Raw genomic sequence first — 26,940 nt, 5'->3', positions numbered from 1 at the left:
CTTCTTTTCTTTCTTTCTTCTTCTTCTTTCTTCTTCTTCTTCTACCTTAGCTGTTCCCCCTTCTACAATAGTGCTGGGCTCGGCCCAGCACTGTAGCAGATAGTGCCGAGCCCAGCACTGTGACAAGGGATTGCTCCCTTTTAATTTGTTTATATTAATTATATGGTTTAGTTTCTAAAATTTAGGTAAATTAGTTTATTTAGATGGTAGATTATTTTGATAATTTATACTCACTAGCATAAGTATTAGCTAAGTATTATTAGTATAATAATTTATTAATTATAGTTATAAATACTTGCATATGATTATATATAGTTTAGCCACTGTTTATTAGATTAATACATGTAATCATATTGATAATAATCTTATATTTTATATAGTTAGTCTTATTAAAAATAATTAAATTATATAAGTTTCTATTAATATTTATGTATGCTTATACATGCATATATTTAATATATTTGAGTATACAATGTGTTTCTAGAACCTTATTATTATTATATATTATTTTCTATGCAATAAAATGTTGAGCTCAGATAATTATTTTTATATTTATGGATAATGATTATTATATGTATGATTAGTAACTAGTTAAGTAAAAGTAGTAATTGCCAAATAATTGAATTATAGTTAGTTATTTTGTATACATATATTTTAATTATATTATTGTATATCTGATTCTTTTATGCTTAAGGAGATTAATTATTATATGCCTAGTATATAACTAGAATAAGCTTATCATAATTATATATATATATAATGTATATCAAGTTATTTAATAAAATTAAATAATACTTAAATATTTTATACCAATGAATTCTAAATGGGATAAACGGCTAACATCACATTACTTAAATATTTTCAAACCTCGAACCCTCTTATTTGAGACCCCAGGGACCTTGCTGGTGATGTGTTATGGTTAATTGATGGATGTGAGGGATACATGTGTTGGGTCTTGTGATCAGATGTGAGTAGTCTTATTCCCTAGACGCAATTTTTAAATTAGGTTATAATATATATTATGTACATGCATGTTTTGACCTCTAGCATGATTATATGACTTTATCTAGAGATGATTTCAATCGAGCATATTTTATCATGCATTTGATTAGGCTGATCTGGGATATGAGTATAATGGTGATATATAGAGATCATCGGAGATGACTATACTGCTATGGTTGTATATTGAGATAATTTCTATCATGAGTATGTATGTGATAAACTAGTAGGAGTATGCATATGTTAGATATATGGTTGGAGATTGCATTGTATTATTTTCCTCTTGACTTCCTTACCACATAAATTCCTAATGTTTATTGATTGTTATCATACTGGATATATGCATATGATCTGTCCTTTAGAAGGAAAGCATGAAATATGATTGATAGGATGGTTAATAGAAAATATGAGGATGCCTGAGTGGGCGCGAGGGTTAAGATGCGCTTGGTGGATAATTGATCGCTCGACATAGTCATGATCCTATGGCCTTGCGTCCGAGGTCGTTAGTCTGTGTGCGCAGTAGACAATCGGATACATGTCGTTCGCCAAGGCATATGTGGCGAGTTATCCTCACGAGATTTCTATCAGCTAGAAGGGTGCCTAGTCTGGATGGATGTTTATACCCTTAGCGAATGGCAGGATATGGTTATATTTGAGATACTCCTTACAGATGGTAGAGTATGCTCTGAGCCTTCCGGCATGATGTTGAGATCGGGTATCGAGTGTTGACTATGCACAGTGGTTTAGTATGATGATGACATATAGAGCTGACATTGATGACTGAGATGTTGAGAAATACATATGATTTTTTATCATCTGATTACCTAATTATCGAGTGGTCAATATACATCATATATGGTTGCATTTAATACCACAGCATGATCATGGTCGGTATGCATCATGTGTCATATTTGAGAGAAAGTTATGATGATCATATGATATGGAGATTTTTTTATTCATTATCGATGACTATATACTTTTATCAGTTATGACATATTATTTACCTTTTATTTATGTATTATTGAGGACACATTCATATATTTATTCATGACATGATGCTCTTTTTGATTCATATTATCCAGTATATGATTTACTCTTTGTTTGGCATCACTGATTCAGAGTAATGTCTATTCACTAAGCTTTTTGCTCATGACTCTCTTTATTTTTTTTCTAACCCCCTCAGATGTGGTACGTGATAGCGACTTGAGATATCTTGAGAAAATATTTTAGAGCAATGATGAGATGAGCTATAGATGATAGTTTATATAGAAATTGAGTTGTACTAGTATTTGATATTTATACTCTTTTGTATTAGACGATAATTTGTATAATATAGGTCGAATCATAGTGTAATCTTGTATCAGTTGTTTTAGTCGTTTCTTGATGGTTTATTCTGGTCTGTGTGGGTTTTGCCAGATTATGTAGTGGCCTGATATATATTATTATAGACTTGGATATTCACTTGTTAACAGGTTTATTTAGTTAATAGTATGATTTATCTGATGATGGATTATGTGATCATGGATAGATTAGCAGATTTTATTTGATGATGTCATGATTATATGTACACAGGAGAGTATTTGTGCGTGACGGGCTCCGCCCGACCTGTCACGTACGCCGCGCATGCTGTGTGGGTGTGCACGTGCCCGTGCCGGGTGAGGACGTTACACTAGAAGTTAGCACATCGCTACTTCGGTCCGTTTCGGGTGTTAGAGCATATTGGTCTAGTCGCATATCGTTTGGAGTTGCTGGAGGGTTCAAGAGTGCATCCTGTCTTTCATGTTTTATTGCTGAGGGAGCAGATTGGAGATCATGAGGTCGTTGGATCAGTTCTACCGGAGCCATTGAAGGAGACAGAGATCGTAGAGCTAGTTCGTGTACTTGCTAAGCGCTGATGACGTCATGGTACTAGATTAGAGATGGAAATTCTAGTCGAGTGGATTGGCAAGCCATCCGATGAGGCGACATGGGAGTTGGAGACGGATATTTTGGAGCGTTTCCCTCAATTCATTCAATAATAATCATAATGTTGCTTTCCATATATTTAGAGGCTAACCTAATAAGCAAAACAATCAAAAGAAAGCCCTAGAAAGGGTGCAGATTCGCCGATTGCATTTGAACGCACTAAACATGTCCATTGTATTTGTAAACGTATGTGGGCATTCAAACACGACCATTAGAAAAATTTTATTCCAAAAAGAAACAAAAGAAACTCAGCTTGAAATAACTATATTCAATCCCAGTCATATCATGCTCTTGAGCCCACGACTCTACATGCAGGTTTCACTTAGTCAACTAAAGTGGGTCCACCGGGTTGTTCACCTATTATCCTAGGGCTCGGGGTCATGCACATAAGTCCCAAACTAGTTCACACGAGATGGTCAAATCCAATAACAAAAATTTAGCAAGCCCGAAGATACGTGCACTTGATCTCTCCTATAGAATTGTTCTAACCTTATGGCTAAAATTATTTTTCAACCTAGAGATGTCTGTTGTGGGCCGCATGGACTGGTAGCAGCTAGTTAGGTGGTCAATCATCGACAAATTGACCTCCAAGTGGTCCCTAGTGGGGGTGGAAGCTAAAAATCTAGCTGAGGCTTAGGTGGATATAGCAGCGGCCACGGTGTGTCGTTGGCAGGTCCCTCATAGTTGGCGGCCATGGATTCCACTAAAGTAAAGCGCAGGTGGCAGCGAGGCCTGCGAAAGCCACCTCGATGTGGCTTCACTTAACCATTATCACTACGAGCGTGATCGTCGAGTTTACCTACGCAATGGTCGCCCGCGACTACGATGGCCCCTATAAGCTTGTAGTCAGCTAGAGGGAGCCTACCGTGGCCATCAATGGTGGGTGGAATGTCGAACTTGCGACCATACAACGCTATAGTTACGAGCACTGCTTTGGGCTATCGGTCGAATGTCCTCTACGGTTTTTGCCAACTTGGATCAATTGCGGGAGTCTCGTGGAAGTGATCGAACATTGTGACTTGTGCCGATTGGGGTTGAATTTTCACCAACAGAAGCTAGGGTTTTTGGCCCTAGATTCCATCGCGGGTGGAGAAGATGACCCCATGGTGACTATTGGTGGCTAATCCGACATAGCAACGGTGGCTGGGATGATCTGGGGTGGTGGGGGTTCCTCGACCTAGGTCGGAGGAGCAGTTGAGGCCACTATTTGGCTCGGCTCATCCCCTTCCTCACAGCCTAGGTTTGCCTTGTCGTGGGGGCTTGGTTCCAATATGGCTGGTGGTGTTAGCGACTCTGGGCAATGGTGGGTGACTAGTAGGGCCTCTGTCAAGGCCTAGATTGAGTTGTTGATCAAAATTTGCATCTCCTTTAACTCATTTGACAATTCTTCAAATATCGCCTTCACCTACGCTGATGGCTCGTTGTCAATAGTTGTTGGTGGTGACGGTGGTGTCGGAGAAACTCTCACAGGAATGAAGATGAGTTCGTGGTCCTCCATAGTTGTTTCTTCCTCTTTCGTCTTGGATCGCATGATAATCATCGTTCAAGAAATATGGCTCTAATACCAATGTTATGAATCAGATTTGGACCGATTTGGATGTAAAAAAATTATTAAAATTTATAGGTAGTAGCCTCACAAGTTAGGGTTCCAATATTTTTAGCTTCACATGAATCCAATGTTGGCATGAAAAGTTAAAAATAAAATAGTGGAGGAAGGTCGAAACGAGATAAAATAGTAATTATCCAATGTTGCAGCGCAGTGGTTGTCAAAGCGTGGCGAACGACTAAGGGTGGTAATGGATGACCGTAGAGTAGGGTGTCTATTTGAGGAAGATAGTGGCTAGGGTTTAGAAGCTTTAGAGATTCTACCGCTACGATCGACTCCTACGAAGATGAAGACGATCTAATAGTTATATTAAAAGATAAAGAGATAATAAGAAATATTTGGCTAACTCAGATTTATTCAACGATAATTATCAACACATTCCACTTCTATCTATAGGAGTAAAAATCCTATTGGATTGAATCCACGTATGAATAATTCATTTTATTTGAAATTTAAGATAATAAGATAAATTTAATAAGTATAGTATAATAAAATATATTCAACCCTTCTTTTTTAAACACTAATACTAAAAATAAATCCCACCACCATCTCCACTATCACCACGCAATTTACCACCACCACTAACCTCAAAGCCCACATTTCGTCATGCAATGAATCCTAAACCCTCAGGATTTTTTTTTCCTTTCACCAATCCCTTCCTCTTACTCTTCATTCTCTTTCTCCCTAGATCTAGCCATAGATCCCATCACCACCGCATCTCCCTAGATCTAGCCGTAGATCCCATCACCACTGCATCCTCTTTGACTGTAATAGTGGTAATAATTCTCAATGTAAGTGGATATTTTTATGGTCGGTCAAAGGTCATTGACTTTTATATATTATTTAAAAGAAAATGTGATTATTTTATAACTTATATTAAAATTGGAGTCCAATAATTTTGAATAGTTGAGAAAGTCAGAGAGATAAATACAAGGAGATCAAAGTGAAAACTATTTATAATTAAGGTTGTCATAGTGTAATTAATTATATGAGTGCTATCTTGAAACTTTAGAAATCTAGATCGCCCCGAAGATTTTTTTTCTCTTTTTATATTATGTTCCCAATTCACAACTCAGTCAAAGCATTATAATTACACAAGAAACTCAGACCTATTGTAAATTCATAATACATGTTTTTTTATCAAACTTGAATTAGAATTAGTCTAATTTGAGCTTAAGATTAAATGAGCTGGTCAGTAATTTCAAGCTTGATCAAACTTGATTTAGGCTTGAATCAAGCCTAAGAGTCGATTCAATTATAAAAGCATAAATATTATTGAAATATAAATTAATAGAGTCGAACTAGGGCCGAGCAAGGCCTTAGTCGGGCTTGGACCAATCTAGTCCTACTCATACGATTTTTGTCAACCTTGGGTAGATCATGCTTCTTTTTCTGCTCTAACAACCATATGCACTACATACAATTCAAAAAGAAGCCAAACCCCAAAGAGAATAATATAAGACATTAAATTTATTTGTCGAATCATATCAATTTATAGAACTTTTGAGCAGGGCTGCTCAATTGACTAGCTCGAAAATCCCTTAATTGGCTTATATTTTTTAGTCCACAACCTAACTCGAACCACTAATATAATAGTTGAGATCCTGCCAAATTCTCAGCACAATGTCCACGAAGTCCTAGGTTCAAAATTTAATAGATCATATTTGGACTTTGGAGCAATATTATGTTAATATAGGATGCATGTAGTTGGCATCTAATATAGGTCTAAATCTTTTTGATACCTTGTCCTACCTATATTAGCCTACGGACTCTTTAAGAAAATGGAACATAATATATGAACATATTAGTTATACTTTCATCCCCTAAATTATGTCTCTTTTCACTTTCACCTTTCATTTTTTTGTGTCTACAATTTCTCGGCTTCAACTATTCGAAATTATCAAATAGGTCATTCCATTAGTTTTCATTAGAGTTCCTAACCTAAAATTGCCAAATACCCAACACATGACTTAATTGTAAATAAAATGTTTAAGTAAATGTTACTATGTTGTACTCATACCCATAATCACTTTGTTCTTCTATATTTTAAAAACTCTTAAATAAATCCTTCATACTTATAACGAAAGTGAGATTATTAGCTTTTTTTGCAAACATAACTGAACAAGCCCAAATAATGCCCAAATGAATTGGTGGGCTGAGTTCTCCCATTTTCTTTTATTTTTTTTGGACAAATATGCTTTCTCCTTCTTATATAAGTCATTTTTCTCTTCAAAGAATGGTTCTTTTTTCCCTAGATGGCTATTACTTTCTCTTTCTCATGGCCTCTTCTCAATTATATTTTTTTTAATGCTATGGATAGTCCTTTAAGGTCATGCTACTGTGGACGAAGAGTTTCAGTGAAGACACCTTAGACATATAGCACAGAGAGAAGATTTATAGTTTGTGCCAACTATATAGTAAGTATGATTAAAGCCAAATTTATGAAGATGACAGCTGCATCACATCTAATGGTGCAATCTTTTGGATTATAATACAAATTATGACTATTTTGATCAATTGGTGACGTGATATTAAAAAAAACTCATGTATTTTGCCTAACATATATGATGGGTTATTTTAGTCATTTGCCGATGTTAGTTAAGTTTGATAGAAAAACTAAAAGTCTCATTAAAATATTCGAGATGAAAAGTTATAAAGTGGAGGACGATGAAATGGGTAGAATAGTAATTATCTGACATTGCAGCGGTCGTCGGAGAGTGGTGGACGGCCAAGGGTAGTGGCAGATAGCTGTAGATTAGAGTGGCTACTGAAGAAAGTTGGTGGCTAGGGCTTGAAAGCTTTGGAGGTTCTACGGTTACGATCTACTCCTATAAAGATAAAGACGATCTAATAACTATAATAAAAGATAAAGATGATAAGAAATATTTGGCTAAACTCAAATTCGTTTGACGATAATTATCAGCACATGCTACTCCTATTTATAGGAGTAAAATCCTAGCGGACCGAATCCACATGCGGATGGTCCGCTTTATTTAAAATTTGAAACAATAAGATATGTCTAATTAACTAACTCAATTTGACTCGACTCGACTAAATTAACCCACGTGGTCAGATCCTAACTATCCACCATGCTTTCGACATCTTGTCTTTAAGGTGACTATTATATGAACTGGACCTTCCAACTCAGGATGCACTCTTGGGCCTATGGGTTTACATGCATGTCTAGCTCAATCAGTTGATGAGGGTCCACCTAGTCATTCCACCGGTTGCCCTTGGGCTCGTACTCGGGCACAGGGTCATACACATAAGTCCTAAACTAGTTCACACGAGGTGGTCAAATCAAATCATAAAAATTCAGCACCCCTCAAGATGCATGCACTTCATCCCACCCATAGGATTGCCCTAACCCTAACCCTAGGGCTAAAATTATTTTTCAGCCTAGGGGTGCCAGTATGGGCTGCATGGGCACCAATGGTCGACCTCCAAGTGGTCTTGGTGGCAGAACGGTGGTGAGCGGTGATGGAAGTTGAAATCCGAGCTCAAGTTCAATCAATTGTAGTAGCGGCCATGGCCCATCGTCGGCGAGTCCCTCGGGCCCTCGGTGGCTAGAGTTGGTGGCCATGGACCCACTAAAGTAAAGCAGAGGTGACAACGAGGCCTGCGGAAACCACCTCGACATGGCTTTGCTTGAACAATATCATGATAAGCATGACCGTTGAGTTCGGCCACTCAATGGTCGCCCGTGGCTATAGTGGCCCCCATAGGCTTATAGTTAGCCAGTGGGAGCCTACTATGGCCGCTAGTGGTCGCTAGAATGCCGAAAGCCACCTCGATGTGGCTTCGCTTGAGCAATATCCCTGCGAGCATGGCTGCGGGCTGTTAGTCGACCATCCCCTATGACTACTGTTGACTTGGATCAATTGCGGGAGTTTCATGGAAGGGACAAGATGTCGTAGCTTGGGCCGGTAGGGGCTAAATCATTGCTGATGGAAATCTAGGGTTTTCGGTCCTAGCTTTCACTACGGGTGGGGAAAACGACCCCACGGCTAGTGCTGGCGGTTGTTCCAGCATCGCAATGGCGGCTGGGATTATTTGCGATGGTGGGGGGTCCTCGACCAAGGCCAAAGGAGCAGTTGAAGCCACAGTTTGGCCCGACTCATCCCTCCCTCGCAGCTTGGATTTGCCTTGCCATGGGGGCTTGGTTCTGGCGTACCGGTGGTGCTAACAACTTTGGGCAATAGTGGGGAACTCATAGGGCCTCTGTCAAGGCCTGGATTGAGTTGTTGATGGAGGTTTGCATCTCGTTTAACTCATTCAAAAAATTTTAAATGTCGTCTTTGCCCAGGCCGATGGCTTGTAGTCAATGGTTGCTAGTGGTGATGGGGGTGCTGAAGAAACTCCCATAGGAATGGATATGAGTTCTTAGTCCTCCATGGTCGCTTCTTCCTTGTTTATCTTGGATGGATATGAGTTCTTAGTCCTCCATGGTCGCTTCTTCCTCCATTACTCTAATACCAAAGTTACGAATTAGATCTAGACCAATCTGGACGTAAGAAAATTTTAAAACTTACATATGGTAGCATCATGAGTTAGGGTTTTGATGATTCTCATTTCACGTGAATTTGACATCTAGATGAAAGTTATAAATGAAATAGTGGAGGAAGGTTGAGATGGGATCAAAAGTAATTATTCAACGTTGCGCCAGTCGTCAAAGGGTGGCAAGCGGCCAAGGGTGGTGATGGACGATCGTAGAGTAAGGTGGCTACTAGAGGAAGATGGTGGCTAGGGTTTGAAATCTTTAGAGGTTCTACGGCTACGATTTACTCTTACGAAGATGAAGATAATCTAACGAGTATATTAAAAAATAGAAAGAGACAACAAGAAATATTTGGCTATTCATACTCATTTAACAATAATTATCAACACATTCTACTCCTATTTATAAGAGTAAAAATCCTAGTGAATCGAATCTATACGCGGATGATTCGCTTTATTTGAAATTTAAGATAATAAGATGAATTAAACTAACTTAATTTGATTCGACTCGACTCGACTCAACCGACTTGACTAACTTAACCCACGTAGTCGTATCGTAGTAATCTTTTGAAATACAGAGAGGTAAAGTGATTTTGAGTATAAGTAAAAAGTGATAAAATGTATTTAATCGTAGATAAAAGTAATCTAATCTTCAACCTATTATTCTCCTATTTTTGAAGGTTAAATATATTTTACTACTCTATACTTATGCCCAAAATCACTTAAACTATATGTTCATTAGGTAATTAATGTAAAACTATTAGTTTTTTTGTCAAACTTAACTGAGTGTCGTCAAAGAATCAAAATACTCTCCTTGTGTTTGTTAGGGAAAACACATGGGTTTTTCAAATAATGCTGCCAAATGACTAAAATAGTCATGGCTCTCGATTAAATTTAACAGAAAAATTAACTGTCCCACTCTATTCATAAATGCAGGAATTTGAGATATTTTGAAGTACATAAGGTAAAATGATTTTGGATATAAACATGGTGAGGTAGAATCCCTTCACCGCCACATCCTCTAAACCGTAATGGTGATAACAATTCGCAATGTAAGTGGTATCTTTATGGTGGGTCAAAGGTCATTTTTATATATTATTTAAAAAAATGTGATTATTTTTAGGGGTCTAATAATTATTTTATAACTTTTGTTAAAATAGGAGTCCAATAATTTTGAATAGTTGAGAAGGTCAAGTTGTAGAGATGATGAAAGTGAAAATGACTTATAATTGAGGTTGCCAAAATGTAATTAATTATATGAGTGCTATCTTGAAACTTTAGAGATCTAGATTACCCCCGAAGATTTTTTTTTCTTTTTTTATATTATATTCCTAATTCACAACTCAATCAAAACATTATAATTACACAAGAAAGTCAAACCCATCCTAAATTCGTAATACATGTTTTTTTAATTATAGGTATAAAATTCTTAGAAAGGGCTTTCTCCCTCTGGGCTTTCTCTCTTTGGGCTTTCTTCCCCTCCCCTCTCGTGTTCTCCCCTCCTATCTTTTACCTCTTCCTCTCATTTTTCTTCTTTCTCCCTTCTTCTCATTTTTTGCTTCTTTCCGATCCTCATCGTCGCTACCCCTTCCTGTCATCCACCATCCTCCTCTCTTACCGCTCTCCTTTCTGCACCGACATTGCCCCCGACCTCTCTCTCTTCCCCTCACATCTTACCTCCTTCCTCATTCACCTTCATATTTCACCATCCTCTTCTTCCATGAGCACATAGTCCCCTACCCTTTTCCTCTCTTTCCTCTGCCCTCTACGATCGTGCACGTTGCTAGGAGATCTAGCTCTAGTGGTGTTGTTGCCTTCCCCACTGTCGTCGCCATCCCTACTACATCTCCTCAGCATCGAATTGTTCCTTTTGCCGCTACTCCAGTCAACCCCTCTCTAGTCGGCACCTCGTCCAGCTCCTCTAGGTCCTAGTGGTGTTTGGCCAGTGTTTTTGTGATGCCCGAGTCTTGGTTTTGGCCACGATCAAGTTGTTTGGTGCTGAGCAGTTTAGGTTTCGGCTGGGCCTATCCCATGTCATTTGTGTTGTCTTTATTAGGGCTTTAGCTTTTGCAAGTTATAGCTTCAAATGCTTTGTGATATCTTGATTAGGGAGAAGCTAATGCTAGCTTGTAAAATTTGGGTGATTCAAGTGTTTATCATTTTAGATCTATTTGCCCTTGAGCTTGATACTTATTTTTCTAATAGTGCAACTATCTATCTACGAGATTTCTATAAAATAAAGGTATAAAATTCTCATTCCCCGCTATGTACCAAATATTTATCGGATCAAATTTGAATTAAAATTATTTTAATTTGAGCTTAAGCTTAAATGAACCGGTAAATAAGTAATTTCAAGCTTAATGTGAAGCCTCATCAAGCTTGGTTTCGACTTGAATCAAGCTTGAAATAAGATTTGATTCAACTAAGTATAAATATTATTGAAATATAAATTAATAAAAATCTCTATGTATTCAGAGAAGAGATGATATGATTATATTAGAACTAAAATCTACAAGATTAGAGTACATAAATTTAATATTCTGCTTAAGTAAATTTTAGAACAAAACAAAAATAGAGGAAATATTCCCATTGAAGAAAAACCGAAGCATAGGAAATATTCCCATTCTTTCCCTTATGGAGAAATTAAACACATAGTGTAGTAAATCTAACATTATGTACTTCCACTACACTGAGATAGGACTATAGATGTTCTTAAATTGAACAAGTCTCAACAAAAAGCAGCAAATACACCATCACTTTAGAAAAACTAACAGGAACATAAATCTTCATCATTGTGAATCTCTTCTATCTGATATGCTTCTTAAAAATTAAAACAAACTTATAAATAAACAATTTTTTCATTGATTTATTTGAACAGCCACATTACATATATCAGAAGATCATGATTTAGTCTTAAAAACATTGATTTATTGATCATTCACAATTTATTCAGTCATCATGTTCTTTCAAAGATGAAACTTCTAAACAGTATTTGCACATTAAAATAGAGTCCTACTCCGAGATCAAAATTTTATTTCAGATCAATACCATAGTAGATGTTTCAATCAATCAAAAGCCTAATAGAGCTTCAAACTTTTCAATCCCACACCAATTATTCAAATTCTCAAGAAATGACAAGAAAAGGTGATCACAGCATACTTGCATATTTATTGGTTAGATTTATCAAAAAGCGAGCAGATCTACTTCAAAACTATGAGGGAAACATGAGGATGGCATCTGGTTGTCGACTATTGAGGGAGATCCACGAGGGAGCCAACAAATTGATGGTGAGAACAATAGGTCGGTCTGTGGAGGAAGGATCCGTCGAGGACCCTGACGTGCAGCTAGGGATATAAAGAGCCGAGCTAAAGCGAGCTCAGCCTAGCTCGGTTTTTCAAAACTTACGCTCAAGACGAGCCTAACAACATGGGCTCAGCTCGGCTAACTAAGATTATTGAGCTAGCTTGATTTTTCGAAAAAAATTATTGTGCATTTACTTTATAGCTATAATAGTACAACTTATTGAGACTTGGGTATATATAAAGATGATTTCCAACTTTTCATTTCCTGAATGTAGGGACTAAATGACATCCCACGTGCAGTTACCTGGTGGAGTCGTAGAGAGGAAGTCTAGAGATGGCAGATTAGACTAGCTGGTTTGGAAGATGGTTCTAAGTTTTTCTCACCTGGGGAGAAAATGAGCCTTTGATCTAATGTTACTCATATATTATATATTATATTATACTTTGAGCTTTATTGAGATGAGTTCGATCATGCCAACTAATGATCAAGCTCAGCTCTAAATTATTTTTGAGCCTATTTTCCGACAGCACTAGCAGTGGGTTATGCACGAACTAAACAAGGCATAATCGAAAGGATCATTCCCCTTTTGTTCCCCTTTTCTTCTCTAGGGCATCTGGAGATTGCAAAAGCCCTTACGATGGAGCTCCTTGTATACTCTATTTTCTTCCATGGATTTTAATCTGTTGTATGAAGTGGTCCAGGCAAATGCATGTATGAAGTACATATTATATCAAGGAGTATCACCTACTATTATACGCATAAGATTGGACTGTGGTTCAAAATATAACAAAAGAACCCATATTGGAATATGCCCTACTTCTCGTAATATATATTGAGAAAAAGAAAAAAAAGAAGGAATTTTTTTTTTTCTAAACAGCAGTTGAGTTAGGGGGAGTAATCCCCAACTTCTTGTAATATGCTTTCTCTGCCTCTGACAATCTAGTTTGAAACATTCCCCACTCTTTCCGGCATCGAGCCCTCACCTGACATTTGAACCAACACAAAGCTCAGTATCAAAGTTTTATATCACTGTAAGTTTTGATCTAATTTGATAAGAACCATGCACAAAAGAATAGGAACGATTTGTAAGAAAATTATTATAAAAAAAATTGAGCTTACCCCTTCCCATGGAGCCTTTCCGTTCTCTGCCTTGCCCTGGAACAAAAAAATGATACAATATAACTTGGACTATTAGGAGAGTGATAATTTTCAAGGCCATAAAAATGTAAGCTAGTCACTTACCTGGTTACCGAGAGAAGGAACCACTTTATGAACTATCCACTGAGCATCGACTACCCCGATTTTCTCATGAGCAGGCTATATGGGAAAGAGACACGAAGTTTAGGTTAAAAGCAACAAAAAAGTACATCGACTATAGAAGAACTGTTGGATAATATGATGATGCAACAAGAAAACAATTAAGAGCATGATGATTATTGCATAATCCTGTAGAATGCAATATAGAAATCTGTGTTTACACTTTTAAGTTTAGATTTATTATGCAAGTGAAAGTATGACACTGGGTCCAAAGATGGAAACAATACCTCCACACATTTCCTAAGAGCAAAATCAAGACCCCATCCATGAACCAAGTCATTCTGCAAAACCAAACAACAGTTATTATCTTGAAGTTGGATACTCCGACTACATTAAAAATAACCAATTAAGCTGACACACCTGAATCATATACCACACGCAACGCCATGCATCTCTAGAAAAGACAGTTGCCATTATCTCGACAAATCTGCACGTGGATGGACAAATAGTAGTGTTTCCTCTTATGGACAGTTTTAATAAATATACAGATAACACAATAATAATATGTACATACGCAGCACATGGTGGAAGATGGGGGTCAGAGCACCAGCCAGGTCTCTCCTCTGTTTCTCTATGAAAAAACCCATCCACCAAATAATCAGACAATTTACAAGGAAACAATTCTCAATTCAAATATATAATTGAGAGGCGCAGCAAATGCAACCACTATAAAGACTATATCTCAAAATTAGGAAAAGAAAAATCTAAGTTACATCAAAATAACAAAAAGCTCACTTATGGACTTCACGGTCGCCTCTTCTTTTCGTCATTTGCCATGTCAACCCTCTGTTTGGCTCTAAACCAGGCTGAGAAATCTCTAACTGATGTTTCTTTACCAGCTTAATATACCTGTAATTAGAATAGAATTCAGTTAGTTTGTAGATGTCATTAAGGAGAGTAATGGGTGCACATAAAAGCAAACACTTACTCTTCTGCATTAAAATGCTCAACTCCAAGGTCTTCATCCCAGATAAATATATACTCATATGGAGCGACAATGTCAGGATGCAAAAATCGTTTGGCATACCACCTGGAACCAGATACGTACACTATGATCTATACTGGTTTTCACTCAGATTCTGTAACTACAAACACAACAATTGATTACTCACCACTTTGTCTGTTTTCTGGCACTCACATGAATTGCACGCTTCGACCACTCAAATTCATCCCATTCACTAGCCCGGCCATCATAATGAAATAGTAGGATGGCAAAATTTTCAGAAAACTGCAGTATCACATTCCAAATAGTCAAGCAAATTTGAAGTCAAAGATACTGATTCAAGAATTTAACCAGATTAAGAAAAGTCTAGTGCTTGGTCACTGCCCCTTATAAAGTGAAGAAACCCAAAGTATGCACAGAAATCCCCTTTAACAATACCATGTACCAATATAAACATTTCAACAACTTATTGGTGCATAGTAAATAAGTAGATGCTTCCCAACCAAATGGATAACATCTTTCTAAAAGTTCAAAAATTCAAGTTGACACCCGATCTATTTGATCTCCTGAGATCACCTACAATAGGTGACTACATCATATTATAGTATGAGCTAAAACATAGTTGCACCATTGAAGAGCAACAAGTTAAATTCAATCAGAAGAATATATCAACTGATGAGTGATGAAACAGTATCAATTTTCCTTTCTATTATAATAAAGAGCTCCGCATTCTTTCTCCAAGCAACAGAAGTTAAAAGCAGTACTTACACTAGTTCAGTAATCCTATATCTTAGGAAGTTCTATACAAATTGGCCAGCTAACCTTTTTCACCGCTGCATCAATATTCTTTTTCTGTTCATATCCAACTGTGAATGTTACAAGGTACTTCTGCTTGAAGGGCAAGTCCTGCATATAACCAACTTTCATTAAAAGAAACAAGCCAGCACATGATAACAGTTCTAAAATTACTAATCAAATTTAAGATGGCTTACAGATGATGAATTGTCGCAAACAAAATTAATATTGTGTAATGGTCAAGTCCACTACAGACCCATGTACAAGCAAAAGTTAGTGAGGAAAATGAAATCTACTTCAACTTACCCTACGAGATTTAGAACCACAATACAAGCTATATATATATATATACACACACACACACATACATACATATACACTCAGTAGAGTTGGTAATAATAGATTATTACCAAAAATCAGTAACTACAGGACAGCATGCTTTGAGCTGTAGGATCCGTCAATAAAGTGATAAACACAAACTTCAGTATGTGGAGAAACAATGAGATTCCTGCATAGTAGGTAGAGAAGAGGTTTCACATGCACATATGAATCTAAAAGTGCATCACACTCACACAGGAAAGTCAATGAAGAGCAATATATATGTGGCCTTAACCTTATTAACCAAAAGGCTCTTTTGACGACTAAAACCTACTGTAAGTGTTAAGATAGAAACCAAGAACCTATTGTAAGAAATAAGATATCAATAATCTTAGCATGCATGCAGATCCTGCTCTATATAACTCATTGCAATAAAAAAACCTATTGTAAGTAATAGGATAGATCAGAGGAAACCAAGAAAGCTGCAAAAGGACTAAGATCATATGTGAAAAACAAATTAGCAGAGTTTTGTGACATTTCATTTTAGTAAAGGATTTACATGACTGGAACTATCAAGAAACAAAAATTAACAGTGAACGAAAAGTTGAAATTTAGTGATCAAGTAATAAGAAACATCAATCTTCATGCAATTGATGAGAATGGCATACCTCACTAGGCTTTCCCCACAACCTCCGCTGATAGAAATCTGACTCTGATACTATGATACCTGGTGGTAGTCTTTCTGCACCTCTAGGATTTGTTGGCACGTAAATCTACAAAGTGTCATGAAGAATCCAATGTCACTTGAAGGATAACATATCTTTCTTATTAAATTTCTTATAGGACAAAAGAAGATAATCTCAAAGCGACTATTCAGCAGTCACATAACAATCAGAGATCTTAATATGTAGCATATAGTGCTTAAAATATATTGGAAACAAAAATAGCAAGACATAATACAACTCTGATTCTATGGATATAAAACAAGTTTGAAGTTACAATAGCAACAAATCTTACATATTACTAGACATATTAGTATAAACAAACCATTTAGATGGAAAGCTCTCAGATCAGAACAGATATTATCCTATCAAATGTCACTTTAAGGATGATCAATCTTGGTAAATTTCTTACAGATCAAAAGGAAGATTATCACAGGACCACTCAAGAAGGTCATGTAAAAAAATCAGGTATCTCAACATATAACTTGTACTTCTTACAGTATATTGGAAACAGAATGGATTGCAACACATAATACAATTCCAATCCTGTCGATATAAAAGTATAAGACAAGTTTGAAATTACAATAACAGCAAATCTTACATATTGATCATTGTATAAGAACAAAGAGAACCATTGAGATGGAAACCCCTCAGACTATAACAGACATATCCTATTCTATAACTTTGAATTTTCAGGCATAATAGACTGTTCATGAAAATGCACACCATATCTCAGGCGTAGTATTATATGAGAAATTGAGGTGGAAACTCTTCTGGCCAAAGAACATGGTTATCCTAATTCAGGACCTCTTAATCTTATGTTTCAAAACATTACATATTGTTCATAAATAGGCCCAACAAACATCCAAGTGAAATTAAACACTAGACTACAGTTTTGTATGTTATACATACAGTGCACAACTGCACATTCTATGGATTGCCAATATAGCAGGAATTCATCTTAAACAGTAAACCTATATATAGCAGCTTACCTGATGCAAAAGCACATCATGTCTACACAGTTTCTCTGATTAATGAAAATGTCAGAGTATGTATTAAGAGCCACCACCACACAGCTCACCAACAATGTTAGAAAACTCTTATAATTGAAATGATAAATATCTCTAGAATTTATAGGAAAAGGATTCACTCATAGCCAAACGACTGTTGTTTCTGTTATTTTTCTAGTAATGGGTAGTGCTTGCATTATGTTACAGAGTTTAATGTTGGTTTGATGACGGAAACCAATGGAACAAGACCTGGTCAATGCAGTCTGGAAGTACCTTTGAAGTATTATTGGAATGTAAGTCTGAACTATTCCTCTTGTGCCAAGCATGATGTAGTAATGCTTGAGTGGTGAGGCCAGAGTTCCTATCTTCAATGTATGAAATAATGGTAGATGGAAAGTGAAGCTGCCAAATTCAACACATAGATAATTAAACCTCTTTTAGCATAATAGTACAAAAAATACTGAAAAATGCAATACCTTTGTTATGCTAACAGCAGGACAAGAAATTCCAATAAAAAAGCCAAACACGACTCCAATAATTGTTATTATAATGAGCCTTGTACTTTCATTTGGTTTTTTGAGAAGTCCGCTGCAAAGAATAATGTCATTTGGAAAACTAGAGTTCTGTAAAGATCATATAAAAGAGTAAACCAGACAGACCCAGTATCAAGAAGGAAGAAAGCTAAAAACCTGCGTCCAACTGTTCCAGGTTTTGCCATGATTTGGATTCTGTGTAGTTAGTCAAAGAGACAAAATCATGCAACCGGAAGCTGCGCTACATTGTTCAGAAAGTTCATAACTGCAAATTCTTTATTAAGAGATATGTATCTTCATGACAAATAACACCAACAGATAGAAGGTCCTGAAATACTAAATGGTAAAAATCATAAAGAACATGGGATAACAACCTTATGCATTTATTTGTCTGTATCTGTATTAAATTTTAAATTCAAATAGAAGAATAAAACATTAGCATAAGTGAACTAATCTTGCAGCTGAAATTTTCAGAAACATATTGTGCTAGATGATGACAATAAGTCAATAACAGATCAAGGTGTAAATGACTGCTAATTCAGACTTGGTATGCATTGCGCAAGAATAAAGTATAAAGATAGAGCAAATCTGAAAAAAATAAATAGCATGACTAAGCAAAGCAGGACTAAAAAATTATGTGCAACTTTTTCTGGAAATGGTATCATTATATGATATTTCAGTCAAAAGAAGATATTCTTTATCTGTAAAAGTTAACAGTAAAGAACAACAGTAATATTCAGCAATATCAGCTCAACTGAAATAGAGAGAAAGAAAATTATGATTTTTATAAATCCTTTGAACATTAAATAAATCCTTTCCTGGTCAAACAAAATAAGAGAGAACAGTAGCAGATAATAGGATTAAACCTAAACAGAGAAACTATGTTGAATTTACATACTGTGATACTCTTGTTCAATATAAAAGGTTGATAGAATTTTTTTTCATAAATGTATTTCGTAACTATTATATGAAAAGACATAAAATTGTTTCTCAGTAGTGATTGATACACAAACGATAAACTGTAAGCAGAATAATTAGGCATATAAATGTGGCCCCTGGTTGAAATAAATAGTCAACAACAGTATCTACCAACATTGTTTAAAAGTTCAAACTAATTAAATTACAAATTGATCCCCTGTGGTTTAGACTATTATGAAACTATTCATTTTCCATCCAAACTTCACAAAAGAAAATACAAAAATTAAAAATTATTAGAGAGAATTTTCCCAAGATAATGAATATTAAAATGTCAGATTTTTCCTTCACTTTCCATTAAATTTACTCGTTGTATCATAGTCTTCAAATTTAAAACAAAGTGCACTTTCAACCTCTTCTATCCTCTTTTATCTAAGATTACAAGCATTAAATCTTAATTAATTATCTAATTATCACAATATGGCTTCCTTTAAATATAAAATCATAGAATGACAATTTTCAATCATCTTTAAAATATGGTAGAAGATCCATATTTGCTGAAACAATGGGATTATTAATATCATAGAGGTATTACGATAATTTATACTTTCCTTGTGAAGTTTAAATGGAAATATTAACGATTTCATATAAGTCTAGACCACAGGATGGCAAAATGATACAAACAAAAGTTCAAGGGTAGTTTGCTTTTATGTATAACCACAGGAGATAATTTGAAAATTACCCCCAAAAAAGCAAAAAAGAATGAAAGATATATGACGATCTTTTAGATATTTAGTCTACAGCACAAGATATATACCTGGATCAGAATGAAGACTTATCTAGGCTTCAGGACTCTGATCAGATACAGATCAAGGCAAGCTTAGTTTGAAGTACAACCATACAGATTGCAATTATTGAAAAATCAGAGGTTACTAATGCTGATGAAACATCACTTTTTCCACACACACAAAAAAAATATTGTATTCATATTATAAGTTTCTAACTATATGCCATATTAATAATGAAAAAGAACCAGAGTGATTGTCTCATCATCCTAGTAACTATGACAGTCTTCTCATAAAGAGTACACAGGAATGTTGTAAATGAAAGATTGGTTGATAAACATTAGAGGCAAGCCAAGAAAATATGGCATAAGGTTCCTAATTGTTTTCCTGTACATTATTCTTTTATTTATTTATTTTTTTCAGCTATGAAGTCAGATGCGTACAACTAGATAATGGATATTTACTCACTGTGTCCAAGAATCCGAGCTACATTTGTGCTCTTATAACACTGATATGGTCATGAAATATGCCACATTCTAAGAAAACAAAGATTGTCATGGCATAGAAACCATAAATTTGCATTATCATTAAGTTAATCTTGACATAGGTGAGTTCGCCAGCAAGCTTAAATTGTACATCTATTACTAAAGCCCTCAAACATCTTGTCCCTTAAATGATGCTTCAAACAATTCAATGGAAAGATTTACCAAACAGAGTTAGACCACGAACTCAATAAATCTGCTAACACTTTCTAGGGAGACAGTTAAAAACCCTAATCTCCGGGTAATGCCCATAAATAACACCGGTCCAATATCAGCAAAAGTTAATACTTGAAGACAAAATATCTAAAAGTTAAAACTGGCCCTCGACAAAAAATGCTCCCAATCTTGAAAGCCAAGACAGTAATTTGCTCCAATTAGTTATAACTGGTGCACAAGTTGGAGAATCGAAAACAAAAACCTCCCCATCTAGATAGGTAATCAAATATCCACAATTAATGTACGAGATCCAGATTCATACGACATGGAAATCCAATATATGATTCATATCAATCAAATCCAACAACCAAAAAAAAAAAAAAAAGAGATAAATTAGTCTTGCAAAAACAAAGCAATCGAAAGAGGCGGTACCTAGAGGATTAGTCGAAGGGAATCGTATCAAGAAAAATCTACTCGACGCACTTCCTCCACCTCCCTCTCCCTCTATATATAGGAAAGAAAGTCTAGTTTCCTATCAGTTTCAGCCGTCTACTTCGTCAGCGTGATGTGTCGGAGGATCGGCACCCTTGCCGAAATCGTGATCGGTTTTTTGCGAGAACGAATGCGCGAGAAAGAGAGAAAGAGAGAGAGAGTAATAAAAAGGTATAGAAGTTGAAAAGAGAGTAAGGAATAAGGAAGAGGAGGGGATATCTACAATTCCTAACTGATAGCCGGAGACATTGCGGTATCATGAACCAAATTTGTTGTTTGGAAAAAGTAGGAATTCATTAACACTTTACCTTAAAAAAATAAGATGACATGGCATCATCTTATTCATTGATAATTTATCTCTCTTTCTTATGGCCATTTCATTATGCTTTATTTTTATAATTTCGAGTTTTAATAAAAGTGTAATAAAATAAAAGTTAAATGGCAAATAAATTCTATCCAATGATAACTAATCTCTCTATCTTATGGTCATTCCATTATGTTCTATTTTTCTGATTTCGACCTTTAATAAAAAATGTTAAATACTATCCAAATCAGACTTTATATTATTACATGTTAATACATACACTGATTCACTAAAATCAAATTAAAATCCAATCATTTAATGATTCCAAAATTTTAATTAAATTGTATCGATTTAGTGATCCCTAGTAAGGTGTAAGGATTAAGGTATTAATATAAGTTTAAAAATGATCCGTGTAATAATGTGACTCGTTAATAGTTGTTATGAGGAGAGAGAAAAACTAAGGATTTTTTATAAATTAATTTATGTTCACTAGTTTGAACGTAGAAAAGTTGACCAATTGTAAATGATTGGGAGTCAATCGTGCCAGGTGTAATTTGTTGGACAAGAATTCTCGCATTGAAGAGTTCTTTTTTTCTTTTTAATCTATGTTCGCATTTCACTTTCCAAGATGCAAACAACTGTTGGACTTTTATTACATAATTTTCATCAAAACTTTTAAAAAATTATTATTGTAATTATATTTTTAAGAGATTATTTAAATCCTTTTACTCTTGCGGAGAACTGTCAGTATGGTTAGTATTTTGTGAAATATTTATAAAATATTCCTAATAAATAATTGTTAAGGTGAAGAAATCAACAAATACATTTAAATAATTAGTATATCCTTCTTTCTTGAAATTAAAATTTAAAGCATATAATATTTATCATTTATGTTTTTCTTGAAAATGAAGGTCTCTTTTCTTATACTATAATATTGGTACAATTATATAGAACCATTTTAGATAGTTATACAAGGGTAAAATGATCTTTATTAGGCTAATTTAGCTTTAATAACAATTATTAGATTTACATGAAGGGAAGATATTTGAAATGGTTCAATAATTTTGGTGGTAATTATGATACTTTGAAGAGTATAATAGTTATTATAATATTTTTTAAAGTTTTCAGGTACGTAAATTAGAGTTAATTACATCATAACCATAAACTACTCCCAGATTTTTATATAGACTCTTTTATTTATTTTTAAGCTTCTCTATTAAATATCTAATATCATCCACACTGTATAAATGAAAATTATCAAATAGCTATCATCTTCTCTTTTGTTTATTTTCTAAAATAAAGATCATGATATCATTTTAAACATCTAAAATTGGTCATGTGCTACTATAGTTATCAGAATCGAAATTGACTCTTGATTTAGTTCATTAGTTCAACTAGTGGTTACTTAGCCGAACTATTAGTTTATCTATAGAAACTATATAATTGTAAATTTTTATAATTTACATAATTTTAACTAATCTTTATATTAATGGACATTAATAACCGGATCGAACTGGCTTAAAAAGTCGATCCACTAGTTTTGGACATTAATATGACATAAATAAAATTAAAAGGGCAACTAATAGAAGTAGCATTTGAAAAGTTTTACATCTTGATGATGCTAGTTTCCATAAAGAAATAAAAATAATTACACCTCCATCTCTTTAATTATTTCTTATTTCCGAAAAAGACTCTACTGACTTTTGCTATGAAAAATCTTTGAAATGCTTTGTCTATTATTTAGCCAAAGATAAGTGAGTGTCACATGACTAATTTTAGGTCCTCTATAAATTGTTTTACTCTTATTTTAGATGAAACAGAAAATTAAGAATAAAATGATCAATTTGATATTTTCTATTAGCACCATCGTAGAGGTGACAGATTTTTTATAATTTAGAGAGTCAATGTATATCAAATAATAAATAAAGAAAACATAAAATAGGCAATAGTTCAGAGTCTTTGTGTAATTATCCATAAAATTTTAAAAAATTATTAAAATAGGAAATAATTTTATTGTGCATGGAATAGATTCAAAATATATTAAAAGAGTTTGACGTGAAAGAAATGCAACATACGTGAACAAAAAAAGTACCTAAAATGATTCAAGATGTAAGTCGGTTACACAAGCTTTTCACACCCACTTTATTGTTAATGTGCAGGACTGCCTCTGCGAAATTTCTCTTCTTGCAAGGATATCGTGAGTGTTTCAGGCTAAATCTAGGTTAATAATAGGGAATAAATATTTGATCGTATTTTAACTCAACTCCTCCTTTTTCTTCTAATTATTAGATAAAGCATTAAGCTCCCTCGTCTGCTAATTTTCTTACAGAGCCTAACTATATCTTAGAGTAAAACTGTTACGAACCGGCTTGATATGATTCGAAATAATTTTGGACTCGATTAGGCTTATAACTTTCAAAAAAATTTACAAACAATTTAACTTATAGAACTTTCTAAATTTTAGATATGTTGTCGCTCTTGAAAAGAGCTTTCCGATGGATCCAAGATCACAAGGTTTAGACGATTAGATTTTGAGATATCGATCAAACAGTGACCGAATGTCAAATAAACCCTAACTTGTTAGCCCTCCAATGGTTAGATAAATGCTAGGTTAATCCTTTGGTATGAAGGGGGAGAAGTTGTTGTAGAAGAGAGTGATTAGGAGTTAGAGGTAGCCGATGAAAAACTTGAGCGGTGGAAGGAAGGAGGTGGGAGAAGGCACGAATGACTAAAGACAGTTAAGAAGGAGATAAAGGCATAATGCCAATTTTAATTATCAAATTCTTACTCTAATTAGGATTTCCTCCACATATTTATAGAAGCTCATCCTAGGGACCTAAATAACTAAATTAAAACCCTAACAAACCAACAACTAAATTAAAACTATAATAAACCAACAACTAAGTTAAAACCATAATAAACCAATAACTAAGTTAAAACACTAACAAAGCAACTAAACCAATCTTTCTTATCTTCTCGGATTAATCCTTCATTTTGCCGTAGATAGATTTCAAATCTAGAGAAGTCATAAATCCAAAGTTGTAGATGTTGGTGATCTTATCCGATTAGTTTGATATTATTTGAATATTTGTAGAATATTTTGCGAATATTTTTTTCAAAACTGCGCAGAGCTAGATTTAGCTAATTAAATAAAATTCTAACCTACTAAGGCTCTAAGTAAACTAAATAACCAAATAAGATAATTAGACTCAATTCATTGAGCTCAATCTCCCTTTAATGTGATCCGATCTAATTCGATTCACATCATAAACAAACTGTATTCATGAATTACAAGTTTCTTAAATATATTTTATATCCAAACACTCACTTATATATATTTTGGTCAAACCTTGCATAAGATAAATCATGTGATAAATTATACATAAAATTTTATCACAGAAAGAAGGTATGATAAAACTATGCACATTTTCTAAGTAAGATTTTTAGTATAATTAGTAACTAAAAAAAAATTTGTATAAATTTATTTAAGACAATCATTACATTTGGCAAGCAAACAATAAAATGTAAATAAGATATGAATGTACCTAATTTATATTTAAGAGGTGTGTATAAAACTATCATTAAAAATTTTATGTACGAACTAAACAAGAAGATAACAATCGGTAGAAATTGGAGTAGAGTTGCGTCGACCTAGAAAAAGAGGAGGGTAAATTGAAATAATAGAGAACATTAGAGGGTAAAATATAATTTTAGTTAAGGTCAGCGGAAATGAATAAAGGTCTCCGATGGAAGTCTCGTGTTTTGAATGGTTTCGTAACGTACTAATTAAGTTGGTGGTTATTTTTGAAGCAAGGTGTGAGGTGAAAGAATGCCCCTTAAACATGCAGCAATAAACATTTACTAAGAAAAAGTCTTGAGTAAACTAATCTTGAGAATTCCATTAAAATAAAGTAGACAGCATCGGTAGAAACAAAACGTGTGCGACTGAGATAGAGGGAGAGAGAGGAACAGTAATAACTGTCTCTTAGGAAATATTTTGAGTACTTTGTAGTGTAGAAACAAAACGTATTTTTTTAAATAATCATTGTTATCTTTTTATATAGTGCACTTTAATCTTTAATAGCATCCATCATCTTTGGGAAATTTGCACTAAAAACATGGTAAATTTTTGTTTTTGTGATAGAGGACCGTTTTGGATTCATTTGCATTTGAGACATAAATCTTCTTTTCTTTCCAACTTTACAATTTTTGATACTCCAGTGTCTCATTAAGTGCCACAAAAGTATAAAAGGATAATATAGTTTGTCAAAGTTAAAGTTAAAATTCTATGAGGTAATGTGAATATCTTTACGGGAGTTTGAAGTTGATTTGAAGTACTTATTTTTTTTTAAATAACCATAATATATTTATCGATATCTTAGAAAAATTAGTGATATTCTAAAGATGTCATTGTTATTCTACTGAGCTATACAAATAATTGTAATGAGAAAACAAAATAATTCATTAGGGTGAGTTAAGGTAATATATTATGTTCGTAATTCTTTATTATATTGAACATATATAGTAATATTACTTTGCTAACTTACAATAAAATTCAATTAATTAATATATTTCATATTTTAAGGATGAAATTTATAATTTGAGAAACTGTGTAGAACATGTTAATTATATCGAACTTTGTAATTTAACTTTGTATTTCATTAAGGAAATGTGAAATATATAAATATTTGACATATCAAGAAAAAACATAAATAATTATCGTATTTTTCTTATTGACTGAGAGTAATTATTTTTATGTTGGGACAATCAAAGGGCAAATTTTGATACATGAGAACCCTATTATTTTATGTTACATATTAGATTTGGACCGATTCGAATATAAAAAAATTATAAAAATTTAGATAGTGGTAGTCTCATGAGTTAGTATTCTAATAGCTTTAGTTTCTTCACCTAAATCAAAGGTTTGGATGAAAAGATATAAATAAAATAATGGAGCAAGATCAGAACGGGGCATAACGGTAAATATTCGATATTGCGGGGGTCGTCAAAGGGTGGCGGGTAGCCAAAAGTGGTGATGGGCGGCTGTATAGTAGGGTGGCTGCTACAGGAAGGTGATGGCTTAGGTTTGGGTGCTCGGAAAGGTTTTACGGTTATGATATACTTCTATAAAAATAAAAACGATCTAGCGACTACGATAAAAATAGTAAATACGATAATAAGAAAATAACTAAACTCAATTAATTCTCAATGCTTGGATGCTTAGATTCTTAAATAAATAAGTCGAGCCCTTTTATATATAGAAGTCAAGTATAATGAGTCCTACTCGTATGTAGCCCTAAAAGCATATACGACTCGAACTAGGACTTATCTTAAAGACTAACATGACACATGAGTTAACTAGATTTGGCTTAAGATATTACATAAGCATGAATTAATTAAATGATAAATATGCTCAATCAATCTAACCCGATTCGCATCATTTTATATCTTTAAATCTTTATAATATTAACTCGAATCATTTAGGGGCAAGAGGGTCATTTCATCCCAATCATCTTGCTGATTAAATTGACAACATGTACTTGATAGTAAGGTTAATTCTCCTATATGTTATTATGAACAAAATCTGAATCAATTTGGACGTAAGAAAATTATAATATTTTTATGGTGGTAACATCATGAGTTAGGGTTCTAATGACTTTAGGTTTAGATGATTTCGAGGTCTGTGTGAAAAGATAAAAATAAAATAGTGGAGGAATATTAGAATTAGACATATTGGT

The 26,940-nt window shown here is 34.3% G+C and overlaps 1 protein-coding gene across 9 annotated transcripts; it reads right to left on the bottom strand.

Annotated features, from left to right (window-relative positions):
- Positions 1-13,077: 13,077 nt before the first annotated feature.
- On the bottom strand, positions 13,078-21,149 carry LOC140758064 (uncharacterized). 9 transcript variants are annotated; one of them, XM_073094079.1, is made up of 15 exons: positions 20,839-21,149; positions 18,135-18,344; positions 17,952-18,063; positions 17,749-17,877; positions 16,412-16,516; positions 15,453-15,536; positions 14,800-14,915; positions 14,616-14,717; positions 14,423-14,536; positions 14,202-14,258; positions 14,048-14,114; positions 13,915-13,968; positions 13,613-13,687; positions 13,490-13,525; positions 13,078-13,353 (listed from the first exon to the last, which is right to left on the bottom strand). In XM_073094079.1, the coding sequence occupies exons 2-15, from the start codon at positions 18,191-18,193 to the stop codon at positions 13,240-13,242; spliced, it is 1,224 nt and encodes a 407-aa protein (XP_072950180.1). In that variant the 5' UTR covers positions 18,194-18,344; positions 20,839-21,149; the 3' UTR covers positions 13,078-13,239. The 9 variants fall into 9 exon arrangements, with proteins under 9 accessions (XP_072950180.1, XP_072950189.1, XP_072950207.1 ...); XM_073094088.1 differs by having other exon boundaries at positions 18,135-18,336; XM_073094106.1 differs by having other exon boundaries at positions 18,135-18,273.
- Positions 21,150-26,940: the final 5,791 nt, after the last annotated feature.

Source organism: Typha angustifolia, chromosome 1 (assembly GCF_048772165.1).
Source record: "Typha angustifolia cultivar Huaian chromosome 1, ASM4877216v1, whole genome shotgun sequence".
In the NCBI taxonomy this organism is placed as follows: Eukaryota; Viridiplantae; Streptophyta; class Magnoliopsida; order Poales; family Typhaceae; genus Typha; species Typha angustifolia.
Note: the sequence above shows the minus strand (reverse complement) of the source record. Positions and strands in the feature narration are given on the sequence as shown.

Excerpts from the sequence above, each read along its gene's own strand:
- LOC140758064 (XM_073094079.1), bottom strand. The coding sequence starts at position 18,193 with ATGGCAAAACCTGGAACAGTTGGACGCAGGTTTTTAGCTTTCTTCCTT. Across the intron at positions 14,718-14,799 it reads GCCAGAAAACAGACAAAGTG|GTGGTATGCCAAACGATTTT; the intron begins GTGAGTAATCAA and ends ATCTGGTTCCAG. Across the intron at positions 13,969-14,047 it reads GCGTGTGGTATATGATTCAG|AATGACTTGGTTCATGGATG; the intron begins GTGTGTCAGCTT and ends TTGGTTTTGCAG.